General features: G+C 38.0%; 1 protein-coding gene across 2 annotated transcripts in view; it reads right to left on the minus strand.

Moving 5' to 3' along the window:
• Positions 1 to 13,256: 13,256 nt before the first annotated feature.
• The window catches only part of SERPINI1 (serpin family I member 1), a 71,289-nt gene continuing 62,309 nt past the window's right edge, over positions 13,257 to 22,236 (minus strand). For both annotated transcript variants that reach the window (XM_053221236.1, XM_015088528.3), the window contains exons 7-9: positions 15,293 to 15,379; positions 13,811 to 13,900; positions 13,257 to 13,575 (exon numbers count right to left, since the gene is read on the minus strand). In XM_053221236.1, coding sequence (XP_053077211.1) covers positions 13,499 to 13,575; positions 13,811 to 13,900; positions 15,293 to 15,379 — 254 coding nt within the window. In that variant the 3' untranslated portion in view covers positions 13,257 to 13,498. The remainder of the gene's footprint in view (positions 13,576 to 13,810; positions 13,901 to 15,292; positions 15,380 to 22,236) is intronic.

Consider the following 22,236-nt stretch of genomic DNA (forward strand, 5'->3'; position numbering starts at 1 on the left):
CCGCTTGCACTCTGCCTCTCTCTCAGAAATAAACATTAAGAAAAAATTTTTAAAAATTGTTCTATTATGTCCCTTTTTATTATAGTATGTCTCTTTGGGGCACATAGTTTTGTTTTAGGCTATTTCTTTTATTTGTTTTTGCTTGACATTTTGGGTTTTGGGGTTTTATCTGTTCTGTTTTGATTTTGAAATGTATTCTCAGAGCTGATTTCTTTTTTTTTAATATTTTTTTAATTTTTGTATTTATTTGTGTGTATGAGAGAGAGAGAGAGTGCAAGTGGGGAGGGGCAGGGAGAGAGGGAGAGAGAGAGAGAGAGAGAGAGAGAGAGAGAGAATCTGAAGCAGGTTCCAGGCTCCGAGCTGTCAGCACAGAGCCTGATGTGGGACTCGAACTTGTGAATCACAAGATTATGACCTGAGCTGAAGTCGGACACTCAACCGACTGAGCCATCCAGGTGCCCCTCTCAGAGCTGATTTCTTATATTTATAGCTTCAACTCAGTTTTGTCTCTCTGGGGGAAAGTGCACACAAAACTGCTAAATTACTTGCAAGTTTTCCCTCATCTGCTGTATTATCATTTAGAGCTTCCATAGCCTGTTAACATTTTCAAAGTATTTTAACACTGTTTTAATTTGTGTTATGCCTGTGAAATGCGAATGCCATAAATACCCCCAAAGTAGGTTACTTTATAAAGGATCAGTAAACATCTTCATTTCCAAGGGAAAATAAAGGCCCAAACTAAACATCAGAAATAACAGGTAAATATATTTAAATAAATGCAATATGAAAACAAATCTGAAGGAAGTGTTCCTTGCAGTAGAGAAGGGGGGGCTACAAACAAATGTTATTTTTTTAAAAAAATGCTTTAATAGGTTCCTTTTTAACAGTACTTTTAAAAGTGTATTATATTACATACAGCAAAGTGCACAAATCTTACATTTGCACAGCTCAGTTAATTCTGACAAATACCTACCTGGAGCTCCCCTGTACCACACACCTTGCACAGGATCATAACTTCCTGTGTACCGTCTGTCTCTCTCCCAGCTCCTTCGACAACAGTGTAAGCTCTCTTGAGGGTAGGGGCTGAGCTAAGTTCACTTGCTTCTTTGTGCCCCCATAGAGCCTGATAGGTACTTAATCAATAATGGATGAATTAATAAATAAATGAGCACTCATTAGTAGGATATCCTATTATACTGCCTGGCTGCTTTTCTTAGTGAATCAGACCTGGGAAGAGATGATGAGGTTACAAGTAGACAGTACCTGTAGCAGCCTCAGCCTGAGGGTGTTGGAGGTAATCCATCAGTCAGGTCTCTCTTTAAGTACAGTTCTGAGCTCCTCAGAAAGAGGCAGTCGGGGCGGGGGTGGGGATGCTGCGTCTCGGGGCAGACTGACCCAGGAAACCAAAGTCTGTTTCAAGTATTTGGTTCTTGGAGCCGGAAGCAGAGAAGTGGCAAAAATCTAATCAATACCTGTTCGTTGACACACTAGGCTCGTGCAAGGGGGCTATTTAAGGTGCCAGCATTTGAAAATCCCTCCTGAAAGTAATATCCTCCATTACTTAGCAGTGTTCAGTGAGAGCAACCTCACAAAGATCAAGCATTAATTCAAAACAAATCTGTCTGGCTAACTGGGGACCACACTGGTATCTAGGATAAGTATCTTCCAGTGTATTATTTTGGTAAAATGTCAAGGAAAAGAAAAATGGAAAAAAGAGCAAAAAGGCATACAGCATACTTATGAGAATAAATCCGTCATACATTTGCTTAGAGAAGTCATAGCAGGGTAACTGCCCTAACAGACTTGAATTTAGTGACGTAACTATACAAGTTGTAGTTTTTTGCTGATGCACTGGTCAAATGAGTGAGTTCTTGGTCCCATGGCTCCTTTGGATATCTTTTCTGCAAGTGGCCATTCAGGGAACCAGCCTCCTTCCCTCTTGTAGTGCTAGCGCCTAGGGCCTGAGAACATCTCCAGACATTCTATATCCGGCCAACAGGTGACGGGAGAAAAAGAGGTAGAAGATAGGAAAATGACATACATATGTCCACTCACGACCATTTGGCCAGAATTTAGTTGCTTGGCTGCATGCATCTGCAAGGCAGGCTGGGATATGTTATGTGTTGAGGAGAAAAAGGAACGGGTGGCAAAAGATAGCCAAGTGTTTTTGCCATAGGGCTGGCTGGGTCTGTCTTTTCCCTTCCTATGAACTGTTAGGTTTGTTTTAGTTTGTTTGTTTGTACATTTGGACCACCTTCACCCATCTTCCCCACCTTCAACCCCTGGTCTCTGGCAGCCACCAATCCGTTCTCTGCTTCTGTAAGTTCAGCTTTTCTAGATTCCACACATGAGATCACACAGTATTATTAGTGTTTATCTGATTTACCTCACTTGGTATGATGTCTTCAAGGCCGATGCGTGTTATTATAAATGACAAAAGTTCCTTCTTTTTGGCAGAATAATATTCCATTGTATATGTACACCACATTTTCTTTATCCATTCATCCGTTGTGGACCCTTAGTTTGTTTTTCTGTGTCTTGGCCATTGTTAATAAATGCTGCATTGAACATGGGGGTGCAGGTGTCACTTTGAGATAGTGATTTTATTTCTTTTGGATATACACCCAGAAGTGGAATTGCTGGCTCGTATGGTATTTCTATTTTTAATTTTTTTTAGTAACCTCCATACTGTTTTCCATAGTGGCTGTACCAATTTGCATTCCCACCAACAGTGCACAAGGGTTCACTTTCCTCTGCATCCTTGCCAACACTTCTATTGCTTATCTTTTTTATGATAGTCATTCTAACAGACGTGAGGTGATAGCTCATTGTGGATTTGATTTGCATTTCCCTGATGATTTGTGATGTTGAGTACTTTTTCATGACCTATTGGCCATGTGTATGTCTTCTTTGGAAAAATCTCTATTCAGTTCCTCTGCCTATTTTGTAATTGGATTCTTTGGGGGTTTTTTGGGTTTTTTTGTTTTTGGTTTTGTTTTTTTGTTATTAAGTCTTCTTTTAATGATTATTTTTAATTTAAAAAAATCCAATTCTCTGAAGAAAATGTCTCCTGTTTGACAGCAGCTGGAACTTTAACTTTTTTTTGTTTTATGTTTCAATTTATGGTTTTATTTTTAAGCCCCTAACTCTTACAACATTTATTTGTGCTTTAGTATGAGGCAATGACTTAACAATTTTCTACAAATAATTTGAGTATTTAAGCTCTTATTTTAGAATCCACTTTAACAGTATCCTCAAATTTTAATGTTTAAATAAATATAAATAGACACATATCTTTTACTTAGACAGCAGCCCAGAAATGATACATCTCAATCTTGCCAGGCAGCTCTCCCATTCTTTTTTTTATGATTTTTAAAAATTTATTCATTAACTTACATCCAAGTTAGTTAGCATATAGTGCAGTAATGATTTCAGGAGTAGATTCCAGTGATCTATCCCCTATGTATAAAACCCAGTGCTCATCCCAACAAGTGTCTTCCTTAATGCCCCTTACCCATTTAGCCCATCCCTCCACCCACAACCTACCCCCCCCCCCGCAGCAACCCTCAGTTTGTTCTCTGTATTTAAAGGTCTCCTATGTTTTGTTCTCCTTCCTTGTTCTTATATTATTTTTGCTTCCCTTCCCTTATGTTCATCTGTTTTGTATCTTGAAATCCTCAGATGAGTGAAATCATATATTTGCTTTCTCTGACTAAAATTACTTAGCATAATACCCTCTAGTTCCATCCACGTAGTTGCAAATGGCAAGATTTCATTCTTTTTGATTGCCGAGTAATACTCCATTGTATGTATATGTGTGTGTGTGTGTGTGTGTGTGTGTGTGTGTGTGTGTGTGTGTGTATATATATATATATATATATATATATATATATATATACCACATCTTCTTTATCCATTCATCCATCGATGGACATTTGGGCTCTTTCCATACTTTGGCTATTGTCAATAGTGCTGCTATAAACATTGGGGTACATGTGCCCCTCTGAAACAGCATTCCTGTATCCCTTGGATAAATACCTAGTAGTGCAATTGCTGGGTCATAGGGTAGTTCTAGTTTTAATTTTTTGAGGAACCTCCATGCTGTTTTCCAGAGTGGCTGCACCAGTTTGCATTCCCCACCAGCAGTGCAAAAGAGATCCTCTTTCTCCACATCCTCGCCAATATCTGTTGTTGCCTGGGTTGCTAATATTAGCCATTCTGACTGGTGTGAGGTGGTATCTCACTGTGGTTTTAATTTGTATTTGCTGGAACTTTTACTTTAATAACAACCATAGCAGATTCTGGGCCAGACCAAAGAAGCTGGTTGGGGTTGCAGAGTCAGTGAGAATGATTTGCACCTAGTTTAGGTTGCCGGTATGTAAGTTTCTGCTCCAAAAGACAATGAAGCTGTGCAAAGGACATAAACAACATCAGATGTGGGTGGTTAGGCACAGTATTCCATACATCCCTTATAGAGGTGGCCCAAGAGGCGGTGGTCCTGGTGACGTTCATGGACAGAGATCTCCCCAGAGCTGGAGGAGCATTAGGATATGAACCTGTTCCTGTCCACTCCTAGCCAAGTCATTGCCCAGAAAAAGCTTACATGTCTGTCTACAGCTATAAATCTCGTGCTCAGATTTACAGCACTGTCACTGGTGATAATATCCAAGTTTTTGCCATAAAAGTTCTTTCTTTGCCAGCACTTGAGTCCTTTTCCTTACCTGGAACTGAACCTTGAAGCCATTCGTGCCTGTGCTGGGGCTTGCCACAGATCGTTCTAGCTGTGCCCTATCACAGGTGAGAATCCATTTTCCTGTCACAGCTCTAGAAAATAGATACGGGGGATGTAAAATGCTTTACTAATGGGGAGAGAACTTCTAGCTGATAAGATAAATGTATAGACTTTGCTGTATCTTTATTAGCCATTAAAATGATTTTTAAAAAGCTTTTCCTTTTTTACAGAACAGTGTATAAACACTGGATACCCCCCCCCTTTTTTTTACAATAGGTTATGTGCAGAGACAAAAAAGTATAGAATTCAATAAGACTATGCACCCACAGGAGCATTAGAGAACATCTCTTTAGAAATGTTTTCTATCTTCAAGTGAGCAATTTCTGACAGTTCTGTCGTGTTAACAACATCATGCAAATTAGAAAATGGATGGTTTGATTAGTTAAATAAATTTATCAAGCTGAAAAGAAAACTGAAACCATGCATTTTGTCAGGTTTTCTTTTAGGACAGAGAAAATAAATCAGCATATCAAGTAAAAAACAATCACCTGAAGATCTTTGTTGCCCTCTATTTGGGATTTATAGAGAACTAGACCTCTTTACCCCAACTCCTGAGGAACTCATTTCCTCTATGCCCCAGCTGCACACAATATGAGCTTCTATCCTAACAGCATCTGCTAATACAGTTCTCATCTTCAGCTAGTTTTCAAGAGCTTTAACAGTCCATTGGCTCTGTGTCTGATTCATTTTAGTATCTGTAGTGCATGATAAATTAGCAATATTTAAGTGAATAAATATGGAAAAAACGCAGTCAAATGAAAACTGACCACCAAAGTTACAGGTAGCAAAGGCTTTCATATGCTTAGCTATAAGGATTTGCTTTTCAAAAGTTTTTTTCACTGAGACATTCTTTTTTAAAAAGTAAGGGACAGCTTAAAAAAATTGCCTCCACATCTATGTATGCCAGCCAATCAACCCTTGTACATATCACCTAAGGACTCTGAATATAACATTATTTTACACATTCAGAGACACGGAAGTGCCTCCTTTCAGAAATGATATATTATTCTGTCCACCAGTAATGGTAAAAGCAATGTTGAAAGAACCACTTTCAAGACCACTAAACTCACTTTTCCCCTGATTTTGTCAGTATAGTTGAAATAGGTTTATAGATGTCCCTTTCATCTGTGTGCTTTGACTATAGGATGTGAATCAGAAAAAGATTTTCAGAGGGGAAATTAACAAGAATGGGTATTTCATTTACAATTTGTGTCTCAAGTACATTATCAAGCAGGAATTTTCTTTTCTTTCTTTTTTCTTTCTTCTTTCTTTCTTTCTTTCTTTCTTTGTTTCTTTGTTTCTTTGTTTCTTTGTTTTTTTCTCGATCCAAACTGTGTTTTTTTCACAATTTTATCTCCATTCTGGCTGGCAATTGAATCTTTCATAGATATCAAAGACATCATAGGATGAGTATAAAGAGCTTCTACTGGATCTTTAACCTGGAGTTTTTATTTCCAATGAGTCCAGTGTATTATTGTACTTCAAATCTGAATCAGAAATAGGCTAAATGGAATTGTGTCGTGAAAATGAAGATGATTTTTTTTCAAAAGAGCAGAAGATTCTTATTTTATGAGAGTTGCCATTTAACGCCAGGGGTTTATTCTGATAGATATAGATCTGGAAAATAGACTGTAATATTAGCAACTGTGTTGTGCCTATTGTGCGGATTTTTCACCTAATTTCTTTAAATGTAGAAATAAAAGCAATTACCCTTACCCATTTATTAGGATTACAGTGACATCTTGTGGCATATCATTTTCCCTTTTAAAACTTGCTCAGGTAAATGACACTTCAGTTCTTGCTGAAAAATTTTAGCTTTATGAATGTAATTTACATTGGTGAAAAAATTCAGAAGCAACTACTTGAAGTAGAAACCAGATGAACTTCATTTGGTTCAAATAAATATTTTTGAATAGTTTCAATTGGAAAGATATTTTATTTCAAAAATCAAAAGCTAGCATTTCTTTTTAAACTTTCTTCCCCTGGCGTCATTTTGACATAGGAAATGCTCTAGAAATTGGCTTCCATTTAATCCTTGTAAAGACAATGAAATTAAAAATTAGAAGTCTGCTGTTAAGGAAGTGGTGTGTGTTCATAACTTCTGTGAATTGTTAGACCAGGTAATTAAAACAATCTTATTGGAGAAAAGGATGTTATTGAATGAAAAAGAAATTTCAGGGCAAAATGCAGCCTCTGCACTTTAATTTTTTGTTTTTTTTAAGATTTATTTATTTTTGAGACAGAGAGAGACAGAGCATGAACGGGGGAGGGGCAGAGAGAGAGAGACACACAGAATTGGAAGCAGGCTCCAGGCTCCGAGCCGTCAGCCCAGAGCCTGACGCGGGGCTCGAACTCACGGAGCGCGAGATCGTGACCTGATCCGAAGTCGGATGCTCAACCGACTGAGCCACCCAGGCGCCCCAGCCTCTGCACTTTAAATCTGATCATTAGTAGCCTCCTCATGGACTGCCTCTAATTAGCAGGTGCAGTATGTAAAGTGAGAATGTTATTAAGCTATACTGAGATGCAATTTTTTTAAAAAGACAAAGTGGATTCAATAACCCCAGCCCTTCCCCTGCCCTCATCACACAGATACATTTCAGTCATTAATGTTCACCTCCCTGTGATGAATGCCAGAAACAAACTTCTTTCAGATATTTTTTTAATGACCAAGTTTAGTCCACTTCAGGTACTGTAGAATCATTTTGCTGAAAGTAGTTACTGTGTGCAGGTAGTTTGGGAACATTTGCTTTTTTACTCCCCTCTTGCTTTCCCCTTCCCCTCCTTTTGAATTTGAACTGCTCCTCCATCTCCTTTTGAATTTGAACTGCTAAGCAATCCCTAACAGCCAGTGAAGGCAAACTCCTGAAAATTGTAGGTGACATGTACTTTACGTACTTTAATAAATGTGATTCCTTCACAAGTCTTGATGTGAATAATATGCAGTTTTATCCAATTCGAGACATAAGCTGTAAGACACTCCTTTGTTTTAGGTACTAAGAAAGAAAAATCACTCAGTTAAACTGTGACACATTGAATAGCATAAACATTTATTTTCAACTCATTCAAAACAGTAAGTATGCTTTGTGGACTTATTTAAATGAGTTTTCTCATATGTCATCATTATGTACATTTTTAAATGAAAATATGCAAAATACAACGTTTCTAAAACAGAGTCCAGGGGAGCCTGGGTGGCTCAGTTGGTTGAGCGACTGACTTCGGCTCAGGTCATGATCTCGTGGTTTGTGAGTTCGAGCCCCGCGTGGGGCTCTGTGCTGACAGCTCAGAGCCTGGAGCCTGCTTCGGATTCTGTGCCTCCCCCTCTCTTTGCCCCTCCCCTGCTCATGCTCTGTCTCTCTGTCTCTCTCTCTCTCAATAATAAACGTTAAAAAATTTTTTTAAATAAATAAAAACTGTAAAAAAATAGAGTCCAGATCCAAGTCACTTTCTGTGCAGCGCTTGATGTCCATGTTTGCCCACACTGCTGTCCTTTGTGCCCCTGAGATCATTGGTGACACACAGTCCTGCCCAGACTGCCATTTTTGTCTCTAGAACTTTCTTCTAAGCTGTTGACAACTATTCTGTAAACTTTGAAACTGGCACTGTATCTTACAGAAAAAAAAAAAATCAATGCAAGGTTTTTAGGTGATAATCAGGATTTGCAATGCTTCCTCAAATAGTCATTATGACTTGTTCTCAAATAGTTTGTTGACAGACGGTCATCATCAACAAGATTACTGCATGCACAAGCAATGTCATGTCACAGCTGCCACCTCTACTGGCAAGTGTGAGACCCTATGAATCACTCCATTTTCATAAATGTGCAAACGTGAGAAATGATGTGCCTTAGACGGTCTGCAATATGATGCTATTAATGCTAATAGCTAGCCTTTGATGAGTGACTACTATTTAATATTTAACATAATCCTATGAAGTAAATGTTATTATTTGAATATATAGATTACACAACTTGTTCCAGGGACAGGCATCTAGTAAGTGGCAGATCTCGTGTTTAAACTTGGTTCTCTCCCATATCACAGCCTGTGTTTTTTTCCACAGCAGTTTGGTTATAAATATTTAAGCAGAAAATACCAGAAGAGGGGGTCACTCAATCATATGGAAAAAAGATAATCTCTCCATCAGTAATTTTCTTTGAATAACAGAGCACAGAGCCATTGTGTGGACAAATGTCAGATTTATGTATCCATGAATTATCACAAAACTTTCAAAAAAGGAGAGAGATGAAACACTGTCTCCTATTTGAGGAAGAGCAAAAAACTGCTATATCAGCTAGAAGCTGTGATGACTGCTGAAGAAACATTTTCTGGAACATGCCATATGTCACACATAACCACTTTATTTCTCCCCAGTTAAAGAAAAAAACCCTGCAATTTTCAAATAGAGGAAAAGTTCATCTATACTTAATGTATAATAAAAAGTGTATTTGGACAAAGGACAGTACATGTATTATCTGCACTGGTTTGATTTTCATTAATTAAACATCCTTTTCACAAATACGTGGATCTTTGTCTCACCAAAATCAGAACCTGATATGAACAAGATGATACTTTAAGCCAAAGTAATTAATAAAAAACAAATAAACTGATTCTTCTGTGGAAATTTCTCTCCTTTTCTTCATAAGACACAGATCTTTTTTCCATGAGCTATTTTTATGTGCATATAGAGGCTTCAACATTCCCTCAAGAATAACTTTGTTGGCAGACACGAAACAAAGCGGCTGGGCTAAGCCTCATATTCTCCATGTGTGCACTTTTAGAAGAAAGCACACAGAAAGAGCTCTTGACATTGGTCTTGGCAATAATTTTTTGGGTGTGACACCAAAGGCACAGGCGGCAAAGGCAAAAGTGACATGTGGCACTCCATCAATTTAAAAAGCTTTAGCACAGCAAAAGAAATCATCAACAAAATGAAAAGACAACCTACAGAATGGGAGGAAATATATGCAAATCACATATATGATAAAATGTTAATCTCTAAAATATATATCCGAAGGAAACAGAATCAGTATCTTGAAGAGACACCTGTACTCCCATGTTTATTGCAGTATTATTCATAACAGCCAAATTATGGAAATGACCTGCATCCATTGATGTATGAATAAAGAAAATGTAATATATATTTACCTTTGTAATTATGTATATACATACAAATATATGTATATATATCAAATGTGTGTGTATATATATATATATATATATATATGTATACACACACACACACACACACACAAGAATATTGTTCAGCCATAAAAAAGCAGGAAATCCTGCCATTTGCAACAACATGGATAAATCTGCAGGACATTGTGCTAAGTGAAATAAGCCAAACAAAGACAAAGATTGTATGATTTCATTCATAATACGGAATCTTAAAAAAAAAAAAACAAAGGAAAAGTGGAACTCATAGAAATAAAGTAGACTCATTGTTGTCAGGGGCTGCAGGGTGGTGGTGGGAGAAATAGACGTTGGTCAAAAAAGCACAAGTTGTAATGTGAACAAGTTCTGGGATTCTGAGCTACAACATGGTGACTATAGTTTAGAATACTACATTGGGGGTACCTGGGTACCCCAGTTGGTTAAGCATCTGATTCTTGATTTTAGCTCAGGTCATGATCTCACAGTTCATGAAATCAAGCCACGTATAGGCTCTGTGCTGACAGTGTGGAGCCTGCTTGGGATTCTCTGTCTCCCTCTCTCTCTGCCCCTACCCCAGTTGTGTGTGTGCTCTCTCAAAATAAATAAATAAACTTTTAAAATAAAAAGAATACTATATTGTATGCTTGAAATTTGCTAAGAGAGTAAACCTCACCACACACACACAAAGGTAGCTGGCTATGTGAGATAATGGATGTGTTAATCAATTTGATTGTGTTGATCATTTCACAATGTATATGTATGTGAAATTTCATTGTACTCTTTAAATAGACACAATTTTATTTGTCAATTATGCCTCAATAAAGCTGGAAAGATTTAAAATAAAGGCAAAAGATATATAATTGTTGATTTCTTCCCAAAATATATAGTCAAAGAGAAAGAAGTTTCCATAAGCTGTGCACAGTGTGTGTGTGTGTGTGTGTGTGTGTGAGAGAGAGAGAGAGAGAGAGCGAGAGCGAGAGAGAGAGAGATAAATTATACATTTTAAAGGAAATGGAACTGAACTATGAGATGTTACCTTTTCAACAGAAATGAAGATATTGAAGAAATTATAAACAAAGTCAAACAATAGGAAAAGCTTGGTACTATCAAGTATTGTATTTTTAAAGAACTCCACAGACATGCTAATACCAAAGCAGAATCCATTTTCATTTAAGGGACATCTAAATTGTAATGAAATAGTTTAAGGTCAACATTCTGAATGGTAGAGTTTAATCATATACCAGCTAATAAAAATTGCATTTGGGGCTTTATAACATTCTCATGCTTGTCTAATGATATTTACTCTTCCTTATAGATAAGTCATTTAGTTGACTGATGGACTTACAGATATAGCAATAGATGTAATGCTTAACAAGGAGTGATACGGTAATAAAGAATATCACAAACCTAGAATATCAACACTGAATCAACATCAGTTAGCCCAATCTGTGTACATTATAAATGAAAACAAGAGCACTGTTTTACAATAACCTCAGCTTTATGAATAAACTATAAGTCTTCTGAAAACATAAGCTGTAAAAGATTCAGTGTTAAGCATTGTATCCTTGGGTATTCATAAATTTTTTGTGGGCACTGCCTATAAATGTCTCCATATTGTTAAAGAATGTATTTCAAGTGTTCTAATATGCAGAGGAGGCCTGCATTTTTCCATTGTATGTACATGAAAAAAGAAGCTTTAGAGTAAAACCATTGTTTTCTCTTTTTGCGTAAGTGCATTGCATTTTTAATAGAGACTACTATCCCACCCCCTGAATCTCTCCAAGCTGTATGAATATTACACAGTTTTTATGTTTCCATATATAAAAATATGAAACGTGCAAACCTTATGTTAAGTGGAGTTTTGATACTAATCTGAGTCCATGTACCAAAAGCAGTCACATCACCTGGGAGCTTGTCAGAAATGCAGAATGTCAGGTCACACCCCAGACCTTCTAAATGAGAATCTGCATTTTGAATAAGATCCCCAGGTTACTCCCTTACACATACAGTTTGAAAAGCACTAATACTTTAGGATACTTAATTGATTGATCTAATTTTCTATAAATAGACTATCTCTAAACAATTACTATGTAAGTATTCCATGTGTATCCTTTTTTTTTTTTTTTTTGAGGGGGGGCGCAATATTTAAGATCTGGTGTATAACAAAATCACCACGGGGAATCTGTTAAAAACAGATTTTCAAGTTTTTCCCCAGAGTTTAGAACTCGGTAGGTCTAGGGTCAAGCCTGGTTTCCCCAAACCATTACATCCTTGAACAGAATTAAAGTTAATGATAATATCAATTCTTGTTGACGGCTCCAAATCATAGCAAAATACCTAACACACAAGTAAGTCACATGCCAATTGTTTCTGTGAAGTTTGGAAACTGTTTAAAACTTTTTCTACAACCATTAATCACAGAATCAAAAATTTGGTGTTCCATTCATGGAACGTGATGAAATCATCTCCCCCAGCTCCTTCCCCCACCCATCCAAGGAATACCATTATCTCAGTCAAAGGATAACTAAGTAATTTACGGGAGACATAAGAAGTGGGCATAGCCCCCACTGGAATCTTCTTGTACTAGAAAATAAGACCAATATATTCTGCTAATATATTCTGCTAAAATAAGGCCAATATATTCTGCTAAGCACTTACCATGACTCTCCAGAGGTCCCAAATACCAATGCATCCAAGAGCCATGAGAGAAACCCAGAATGTGATACCCCAATTATAGACATTCAAGTTCAAAACATAAAATCCTTCCACATAGAATAAACAAGAACATCTCTGTGGGCAGCATTCAGCCCTTGACCTACCAGTTTCCAGTATCTGTACTAGCATGGTTTTTCTAGTTAATTTTCTGGTGACCTACCAAAGGGAACATTTTTATTATTAATGTGCTCATGTGGTTTATTTTGGGAACTTTGTTGAAATTTGGATGTGACTTGCAGCAGCAAAACATGGTGATATACCAGGTTTCTGACGTAGTAAATACACTATAGCTATAATCTGGGGGTTTGCATAGTCCCATTTTTTTCCACCAAGTTTTGTCATAGAGCCTACAGAAGATATTCAGTTTATACTCTTTTATACTACACTATGCACCATCTTCAGAGAAATAACAATTAGAATTTTTGTGGAGAACCTGTCTTCAGCTGACTTGTTATTGCTTATTATGGTGGTGCTAATTTACTTTGGCTCTTTGCTTTTGCATGATTATGAAAGATTTCAGATGTCCACAAAATCAGTTCCCAAGTTTTACCTAGAAGTATCCTTATACTATAATTTATAAAATGAAAACAGAGCTGTTCACATGATCAATATGTACTTTTATTTTAAATAACAGCACAACAAACACAGTGACACCACAGGACCATCACCTCAATGAGACTGATAACATTCCTTGACAAGTTGGCTTATAATTTACATACATTGTTTTTATCCGTAGCTATTTTTAAATAGTATCATAAGATATACTGTAAAACACGAATCTTAACTGTACCAGTTGCACACATAATGTGTTTGGTTACTATTTTACATATGAAATGATTCAAAGTTCCTCAAAATCATGTCCACTGGTGTTCATTGTTTCAGGATGCATGACCCGGCCCATGAATAGGACTGTACCTGCATTGGGTTGGAAGTGAACAGAACAGGGTGTGAACAAAAGAGTGGGATATTTACTTTCCTTCTTGCTTATAATTAGCAGTGTTCTCAAAATAAAAATATAAATAATTCTCTTTAAAAAAAAATTGAACATGAGAAATTATCTGATACATGATGTGGTAAAAATGCTCTCAATTTTTTAAAAATTATCTCTCTTTGGCCTATAGAAACAATTCGGTGCTCATAACAGACTTACCTGTTCTCCTGTTCCTGATAAGAAAGAAAAATGGATGGTCGACAATAACTTGAGGATACAGCACAGCCATCCTACTAATTGCAATCATTCCTACAGTGCAGGGAGAAAGTAATTACATGTCTGTGGATGTGCAGAGACTAATGAGTAATTTCTCCAAACCATCTATGTTTAATGCAAAGGCAACAATTTACAGGAAAACAAGATTTTAAAGACTTAGAGGAAAAATTGTAAAGGTGCTAACATTTCTATTTGATCTTTAAACACACCATACACACACATACAGTTTCCTATCTCCACTCCACCAAAATACCAGAAAAAGTTATTCTGCCTGTTATTCTGTTTCAGATGAAGACACATAGCTTTATTAAAATGACCTTTGAATTAAGGAAAGGGGGAGAATTAACAAACACCCCAGACAAAAAAAACCAAGTTTCTTTATATCCTCGAATCATTATTTCTTTTGTCTAAAATGGGGATTTTCACGTGGGAAGTCATCAGGCTTTTAGTAAGTGGCTAGAACGGCAGTGATTAAATGGAATATACAGCAGGAAGGGAGGCATGATGTTTCCTACAGCTGGGAAACCGAATTCCCCTGAGATCCTTATTATGGGGTAATCGCGTTATACTTGCTACAGGGTGATTGGTTGTCAGGAAAAGGTCAAGATCAAACTGTGTAAGATCTTAAGCTTTCTTGATGCCTAAGACTACCGTGTTTCTGTTTCTTCCTGAAAACAGTTTTAACTGGTGATATCCTTTTAGTGGACAAATTTACAGAGAAGTTAAAAAATGATATATTACATTTTGCCAAAGGAAGGCAAAATCCTACTAAAATTTGAACATAGCTATTGAACATGAGATTGAAACCAATCCAAAAACCAAAAAAAAAACAAAAACAAAAACAAATGGGAAAAAATTCAATGGAGAAATCATTCTCCTTTAGGGAAATCAGAACATTGAAAACAATCAAGGACATTTAACATTTCGCTGGGAACACATGATGTAGGTCTACATTTTCAAATTATTTATATAGAAGTATTTTATGAACATCATTGAGTTACAGTTATTTAAAATAATTTATTACACCTTGTTTATGGATGTGCTTTTAAAAAATCAAGACTGTTGACAAAATGAAGAACTAGTTTCCACACATGTTTAGGTAGGAAGAAAAGTGTTTAAATGGGCAGCAAGAAAATATTTAAAATATCGAAAGAGGCAGCACAGCAGGGAAATGTCTTCTACAGAGGTGTCAATGTCCCCCTGCCTCTCCTTAGAGGTGGGAGTTCTCCAGTATCAGGGCAATGGAGGACGTGTGTACTTCATACTCTGTTTAGAAAACTCAGCATTAGCTTGACTTCTGAGTTAGAGCAGAGTCAGTTTTTTTTAGCTTGGGTCTAAAAATGACCCCCACCCCCTACCCAAGATGATTTTAAAAATACACATCTAAAAAAGACAAGAAGATTTTAGAAAACTCTATCTTGGCACCTGAGGCAGCAGCAGCTTCTGAGCCTTCTTCATTAACCTCTATGAAGGACTTGTGAATTGCTTTGGAAAGAAAAATCTCTTTGTTATCTGCAAAACAAAAAAAACAAAAAAAAAAAAAAAAAGAGAGAGAAGAGAAGCATTTCTTCAGTGTCAGAAAGAGGGAAGCATCTTACCCTTTATTTAAACAGATTTGGGAAATATAAGTGACTTAAGATACTGATGTAAAACATAAGAGATCATGTTGTAAGATTATATTATGATTTCAGAGAAGCCTTTTCAGATTTGCCCTTATTTTATATTCTCTTGTTCGTGCTTCCCTTCATTTATTTGTATTGGTAATTTTCCCAATGTTTATGTCTTATATTGCCAGAGGAAGCAGGAATGTGGCTCTGTTTTTAATAGCAACTTCAAATTAGTTCATAATTCAAGATAAAACATCTCACACATTACACTCTAATCTGAAATTTTAAAGCACAAAATGAAAACAGGTAGAAATCCAGATATAGCCAGAATAAGAAATGTTTAAAAATCTGATCTCTAGTTATGGTGATAATAGAAATATCCTTGGCAAAGAAAAGCAAAATTGACTTCTAGATTGTACAAACATGAATATGTAAAAAAGTTACTTCCCATTCCAGTTAATTGGTTTATCTGAGGGTTCACAAACATGCTTTATCCTAAAGTCAGAGGAAACAACACATTTTCAGCATTAAGAGGGCTGTTTTTCCCTTTAGGTTGTATTTCTAGTTATGCTTACTTTTAAATTAATGGCTGTTATGCGCTCAGTTGTGTTCTCTCAAAATTCATCTGTTGAAGTTCTAGCCCCTGAGACTTCAGACTATGAGTGTATTTAGAGATGGAGTCTTAAATGAAAATGAGTTTATTAGGGTGGGCCCTAATCCAATATGACTTATGTCCTTGTAAGAAGAGGAAATTTGGACACAGATAGAGAAGACCATGCATGATGGCTAATTTTATGTGTCAACTCAGCTGGGCCAAGGTATTGGGTCAAACATTATTCTGGATGTTTCTGTACAGATGTGGGGTTTTGTTTTGTTTTGTTTTTTGTGGATGAGATTAACATTTGAATTGGTGGACTTTGAGTAAAGCAGATTGTCCTTGTGATGTGGGTGGCCTCTTCCAATCAGCTGAAGGCTTTAGGAGAACAAAGACGAAGTCTTGAGACTTTTCGCTAAATCTCTAGCCTGCCAGTCCACCCTGAAGATTTTAAATTTCCAAAGTCACTACAAGTACACAAGCCAATTCCTTAGTAAATCTCTCAGTTTCTGTCTCTTTCTCTGTATAGATACAGATAGTTCTCTCTCTCCAAACACACACACACACACACACACACACACACACACACACACATCCTGTTGGTCCTATTTATCTGGAGAACATTAATACAATATGGGAAGACAGCCACCTATAAGCCAAGGAGAGAGGCCTGAGAAGAAACCAACCCTGAAGACATCTTGATCTCAGATGTCCAGCCTCCAGAACTGTGAGAACACAAAGGTCTGTTTGAACCCACACAGTCTGTGGGACTTTGTTACGGCAGTCTCAGCTTTCAGACTTGGGTTTCCAACTTTTGTCCCCAAAGTTAAAACAAAATGAATGAAAGATAGCTCAAATACATAAAAAGGAAGGTAGCATAAGGAAGCAAGATAAAAGATTACTCAAGTTTCTGCCACCCCTCTCACCCCCTTTTTCCATTCTGGGAGGTCTAATTCAAATTTAAGATAACCTTGTTGCTGATGCAGTAAAAGCACAGTGGATTTCCCATTAGGCTGTTTAGTAAGACTTTGTAAGTGACCAAGTCCTACCTACAACAGACATTTTCCTTTCTAGTTTTCAAAAACCCATAATTATCTTACACTGATAGGGAATAATGTTCAACAATATTTTTGGTACATCTTTCACACAGCACCTGCTTATTCTGAATCAGCCCCAAGACAACTGAGTGCCAACTCTGAATATATTTTTAATAGGGATATTACTTCCTCACCTCATATTTAGTATTAAGATATAAACACTGCATTATGAAATAGTCTCACATATTATGATATTTTCTCCTAGAATGCACTTGGTAACTAGAAGAAAAATAAAAAGCAATAGACTTTTACATTAAACAATTAAGTATAATTAGCTCCCTCAAATCCAGAAGACTCATTTTTTTCCACAACAAATAGAAAGAACAATACAAACTGCATTAAGCAACTAGTCAGATATATTTAGCTGACAAAACAAATACATGAATTCCAAGAGAGTAAAACATATTAACTATTTACTAGTTAACTGATGCTATATTATTTTCAGATTCTGCTGCCCATTTTCTTCAGTTTGCCAGTTAAGGTAGGGTCATGCATCAAGAGGCGGTATGATGGCCCTGGATGTAAAAGTGAGACAACGTAGTTCCTAAAGGGTGTTGGGTGTTCACACTGCCAGCTAAGCCCTCTTTAAATATTCGGAGGGGCATTTTCAATGACACCAAATGATACGGTAGCTGCATCAATTTGCACAGAGGAAACTGCCTCCAAGCTCTTGAGTCTGATCTTTTGACTACACTAGACACCTTGAAAGAAGGAATTTCATCCCTTTCACTCTGGTTTCTGCCACAAAGGTCTTCTCCTCCAGTCACCTAACCTCTTATATGCCCTCATTTACCCACACAGAATGATAGGGAGATGGAGAAGAGGGATACTACAAGGCACCATGGCAGAAAGATCAAGAAGGCAAGGATGCTGAGGGTTCTTCCTACAGAGTGAGTCACTTAAAAGATAATGAAGTGGACAGACCTTTAACAGGATTCACAAAGAAGACAAATTACCCAAATGAACAATATTAAGGCAAAAAAGAACATGTCCTAAGATAGAGAAGAGAATTTTTAAAAATCACAAAAAATACTTTGTACAATTTTCTGCAGATAAATGGGAATCAACTTTATGAGGTGTAATTTATTTACCATGCACTATATATATTAACAACACAATAATTACAATACAGGAAAACAAAAATATATTTTACAAAACAACACCACATTTGGTAAGTTTTGATATATCTTTGAACCCCTCTCCACAAATAAGATACAGAATATTTCTATCTCCCCTAAAAGATTCTTGTGCTTCTTTATGCAGATAGTTTTGAAAATAAAGAGACTTGTCAGCAACTGGACAATTTTATAGGAATATATAAATTATAAAACTGAACAAAGAAAAAAATAGAATATCTGAATAATCCAGTAACCATTAAGATAGTTGAATAAGTAGACCAAAATTTCTCCCTCCTCAAAATTAAAGACTCCAAGCCTGGATGGTTTCCTAAGTGATTTAACCAATCCCCCAAAGAACAGATAGGCTTCTCTGTTATAAAACCATTTGAAACTCTAGAAAGAGAATAAAAGCAATCTAAGTCATCTATGGATACTTTTACCTTGATATAAAAATTGACCCAGGGCAGTCTAAGGAAAGAAAATCATAGGCCAAACTCACCTGTTAACATAGAGGTAAACGTTTTTTTGCTTGTTTGTTTTTTTAATCAGAACATTAAACCCAGCAACATATGCAAATACTTTTTTCAAATGAGGTTTCAAGGGATGTCCTAGTGTGTAATGACACAGTGGTTGAGAACTGCCCTAACTGACCCCATTTTACATTAGGGCTTCCTCCAGGATGATCTTATCAAATAGAAACCAGTTTATGCCACTACTACCCGACTGAAAACCCTTTCTCCCCACTCCTGCTGGCTCTGCCTCCCGCCTTGCCTTTGGCATACTGTGTACCCACGAACCTCGGGGTGCAGTATGGGGGTCTCCAGGAGATTGCCTTTGTGCCATTCATTTAGCATGTTTCTCGCCATGCTCTGTGCTCCAGATTATTTGCATAGCAATAATCTAAACATACCATACTTGATCCCTTCTGTGTCTTTGTTTCCCCAGAAACTCCCTTATCCCTGTATTAGTCAGATACCTAATCTACTTCTGAAGCTCAGCTTTGAGCCCTGTTGGGCTTTTCTGCTCTCCTCTGACTGCTATTCATCACTAAGGTAGAACTAACCACTCTTTCCCACTGAACCCAGCGTCTTATTCTACTGAAGCCTTTATATTTGCAATATTTCTCTCTTCCTGAACTGTCAAATCCCTTAAGGCAAGGATTGTGTCATTGCTCTTGATGTCCCTGGCTTCTGACGTTTCGTGGGCCTAGTGACTGAACTAACGTTAAGAAAAGAGAGTTTCCTGGTAATGTGTGAGTTTCCAGTACTTAACCTAGCACGAACAGGAATTTAGTAATCGTTGAATGAAAGGGACTCGCTATTTCCTACTGTAATAAGACTTTGGATATGTCACTCTATGGCCGTCATGGCCACAATTCTGTTCACAAGCATGGCTATAAAGTTTATTCTTGTAATAGATAAAACATATGACATTCATCCAAAGTGGATGCTCTAGGAAAATTGATGGACAACAGCACTAGACAGGGAGAGAATGCAAGGACCACACGCAGACTAAAAACTTAAAAATCCAGTCGTGGAGAAGGAGCTAAGGGAACGGGATCCAACAGGCCGGTGGCCTCATATATATTTCAAAGACAGCAAAATAAAGATTGAATCCAATGTTCCAACTCCAATGGACAGCAAATGTCTGCAGATGTACGTGAGACCTCAGGACACTTAACTTTCAGAAACACACTGCCCCATGAGATATACCAGTGGGAGAAAAAGTAACAGATAAATCACAGCACAAATAGCGGAGGGAAAAAATAAAATGAAACTTTCTTCTCTCGGGACACACTGCAAGCAGTCACCTTAAAATATAAGCCGAAAGTGGTTTCAACAAGAATGGGACTTGCCACCACCCAGTCTGGTCATGCAGGCACCTACTAGGCAAGTTCATGGCTTCTTATGCTTGCCTCCAATATTGCTCATCCTCATGTAATTAGGTGTCAATCAAGGCCGTCTTTCTCACTAGGCCATACGCCATACACCTATTCCTTCAGGGCCTAGACCTCGCTGTCCAATTTATCTCCTACTTGCCATGCTTTGCACACTGCTAGGCACCAAGTAGGCACTCGGATATTTGGTGAATCAAAATGTGAGGGGGAATTAAGGAGATTTACACTGATGAGCCCGTCTTACTGACTAGAGAAAAGTTCACTGTTCTCCAGAAAAGGAAAATAAATAAATCAAAGGCAAACAAAGCTACACGCAAAAAAAAAAAAAAACATTGCGTATGCTGGCCCCAAGCAGTCCTCCCCTTCTGGCCGCAGCAGACATTGCTGCCAAATAACTAGTCCTGCTTTCCTCTGGGCAGCGTGGAGCCGGGCTTTTCACAAAGGAGAAGATGGGAAAGGGGCCAGCAAGCCCTAGGTTTACCAGAGAAAATCTGGGCAATAATTCAAGCTCTTCTGCAGAAAGCAGGGCAAAATACTAAGGCATTCATTCAGTCACTGAGCAAATATTTATCAAGTACTCTGTTCATAGGAGATATTGTGCAGGAAACCAAAGCTCTAAGTATCTGTGATTAACATAATGTTGGCAGGATGGCCATCATGCGAGTGGATGCCACTAGCTCCCTTGTGGCACTGTTCCTAAACACAGCCAATTTAAATAGCTTTCTGCGTCACCAAGGACATGCTTAAAATAACAAAATGAAGAGCGTTCCATAACAGAACCCGAGAATATCAAAAGCGTCTCTGTACTTGAGTCGCTAAAATATTTTTAGCTTCAGCCCCACCTATGAACTTTAGAAAGGTTCGTAGAATTTGAGTTCCTCCAAGGTAGGAAGAGAGTTTGTTTTTTTGGAGAAATTTTGTTATAGACCAGCAAATATTCATTCATCTGTCCATTCGTGCGTTCATTCAGGTACTAAGCACCTCCCATGTGCCATTGTGGATACGCCGGATATACTATAGTAAACTAAAAAGTTCCTTCCTAATGGGAGGAAAGCAGACATGAAATAACAATGACAATAAAAAAGCAAATCAATAAATGGCCACAATTTCAGGGTGTGGTGAGTGTTCCTAAGAAACAAGATGAGGTGAAGTGTTGGCTGGTGACGGGGGCAGGCAAGGGGAGCTACTTGACTCAAGGTGTTGGGAAAGGCCATCTGAGAAGGTGGATTTGACTGAGACCTAAAGTATACAAAGGAGCCTGCCACGGGAACACCTGAAGGCAGTTTTTGGCCGAGGGAAAAGCTAGTGCAGAGGCAGATAGGAGCCAGGTGTGTTCAAGGACCCAAAAGAAGGCCTGTGTGGCTAGAGCACACAGAGTGAAGAGGGCCGGACGTTTGAGAGAAGCCTCTACACCTGGAGTGAGGCGGGCCCATCACCACTTCCTACCCAGCCAGCATCTGTCCTGCTCTCCACACCATGCTGGGCTCCGAGGACAGAAAGTCATCTATGCCACAGTCCTTGCTTCTGAGGAGCTCCGAGGACAGAGACAGGTATGTGAACAGAGAATCTAAGGAAAAGGTAGAACCTGTGATAGCACATTGCATGATGACAGGCCAGATGAGGGAAAGTGAACCATTTGGAAGGGAGAGACGTCAGGGAAAGCTTCTTGGAGGCGGTGCCATTTGGGCTGGTTCTTGAAGGTAAGCAGAAAAGAGCCAGAGAATGGGGCAAGGACATCCCTAGCAGAGGATTATATCGCAAATGAGACAAGCCTCAGCAAAGACTTGAAGTCCAATTGGATCCTGGGCAATGAGGAGGCGGGGCATGGCAGGGGATGCGCCTGATTTTAAGAGCTTGAACCACGAGTCTGGAGAGCCTGGGCTTCATCCAGAAGTAACAGGGCACTACTGCTTTGATTTTAGGAGATAATCTGCGGCAGGAGCTGTAAAGCGTGAATCAGAGGAGCAAACAGCTACGGGCAGAAGTTCAAGTTAGCTAGCTGTTACAACAGTTCAGGCAAAAAAGTAGGAGGCAGAGTGGAGGTAGGGCACCGGA

This window comes from Acinonyx jubatus, chromosome C2 (genome assembly GCF_027475565.1).
Source record: "Acinonyx jubatus isolate Ajub_Pintada_27869175 chromosome C2, VMU_Ajub_asm_v1.0, whole genome shotgun sequence".
In the NCBI taxonomy this organism is placed as follows: domain Eukaryota; kingdom Metazoa; phylum Chordata; class Mammalia; order Carnivora; family Felidae; genus Acinonyx; species Acinonyx jubatus.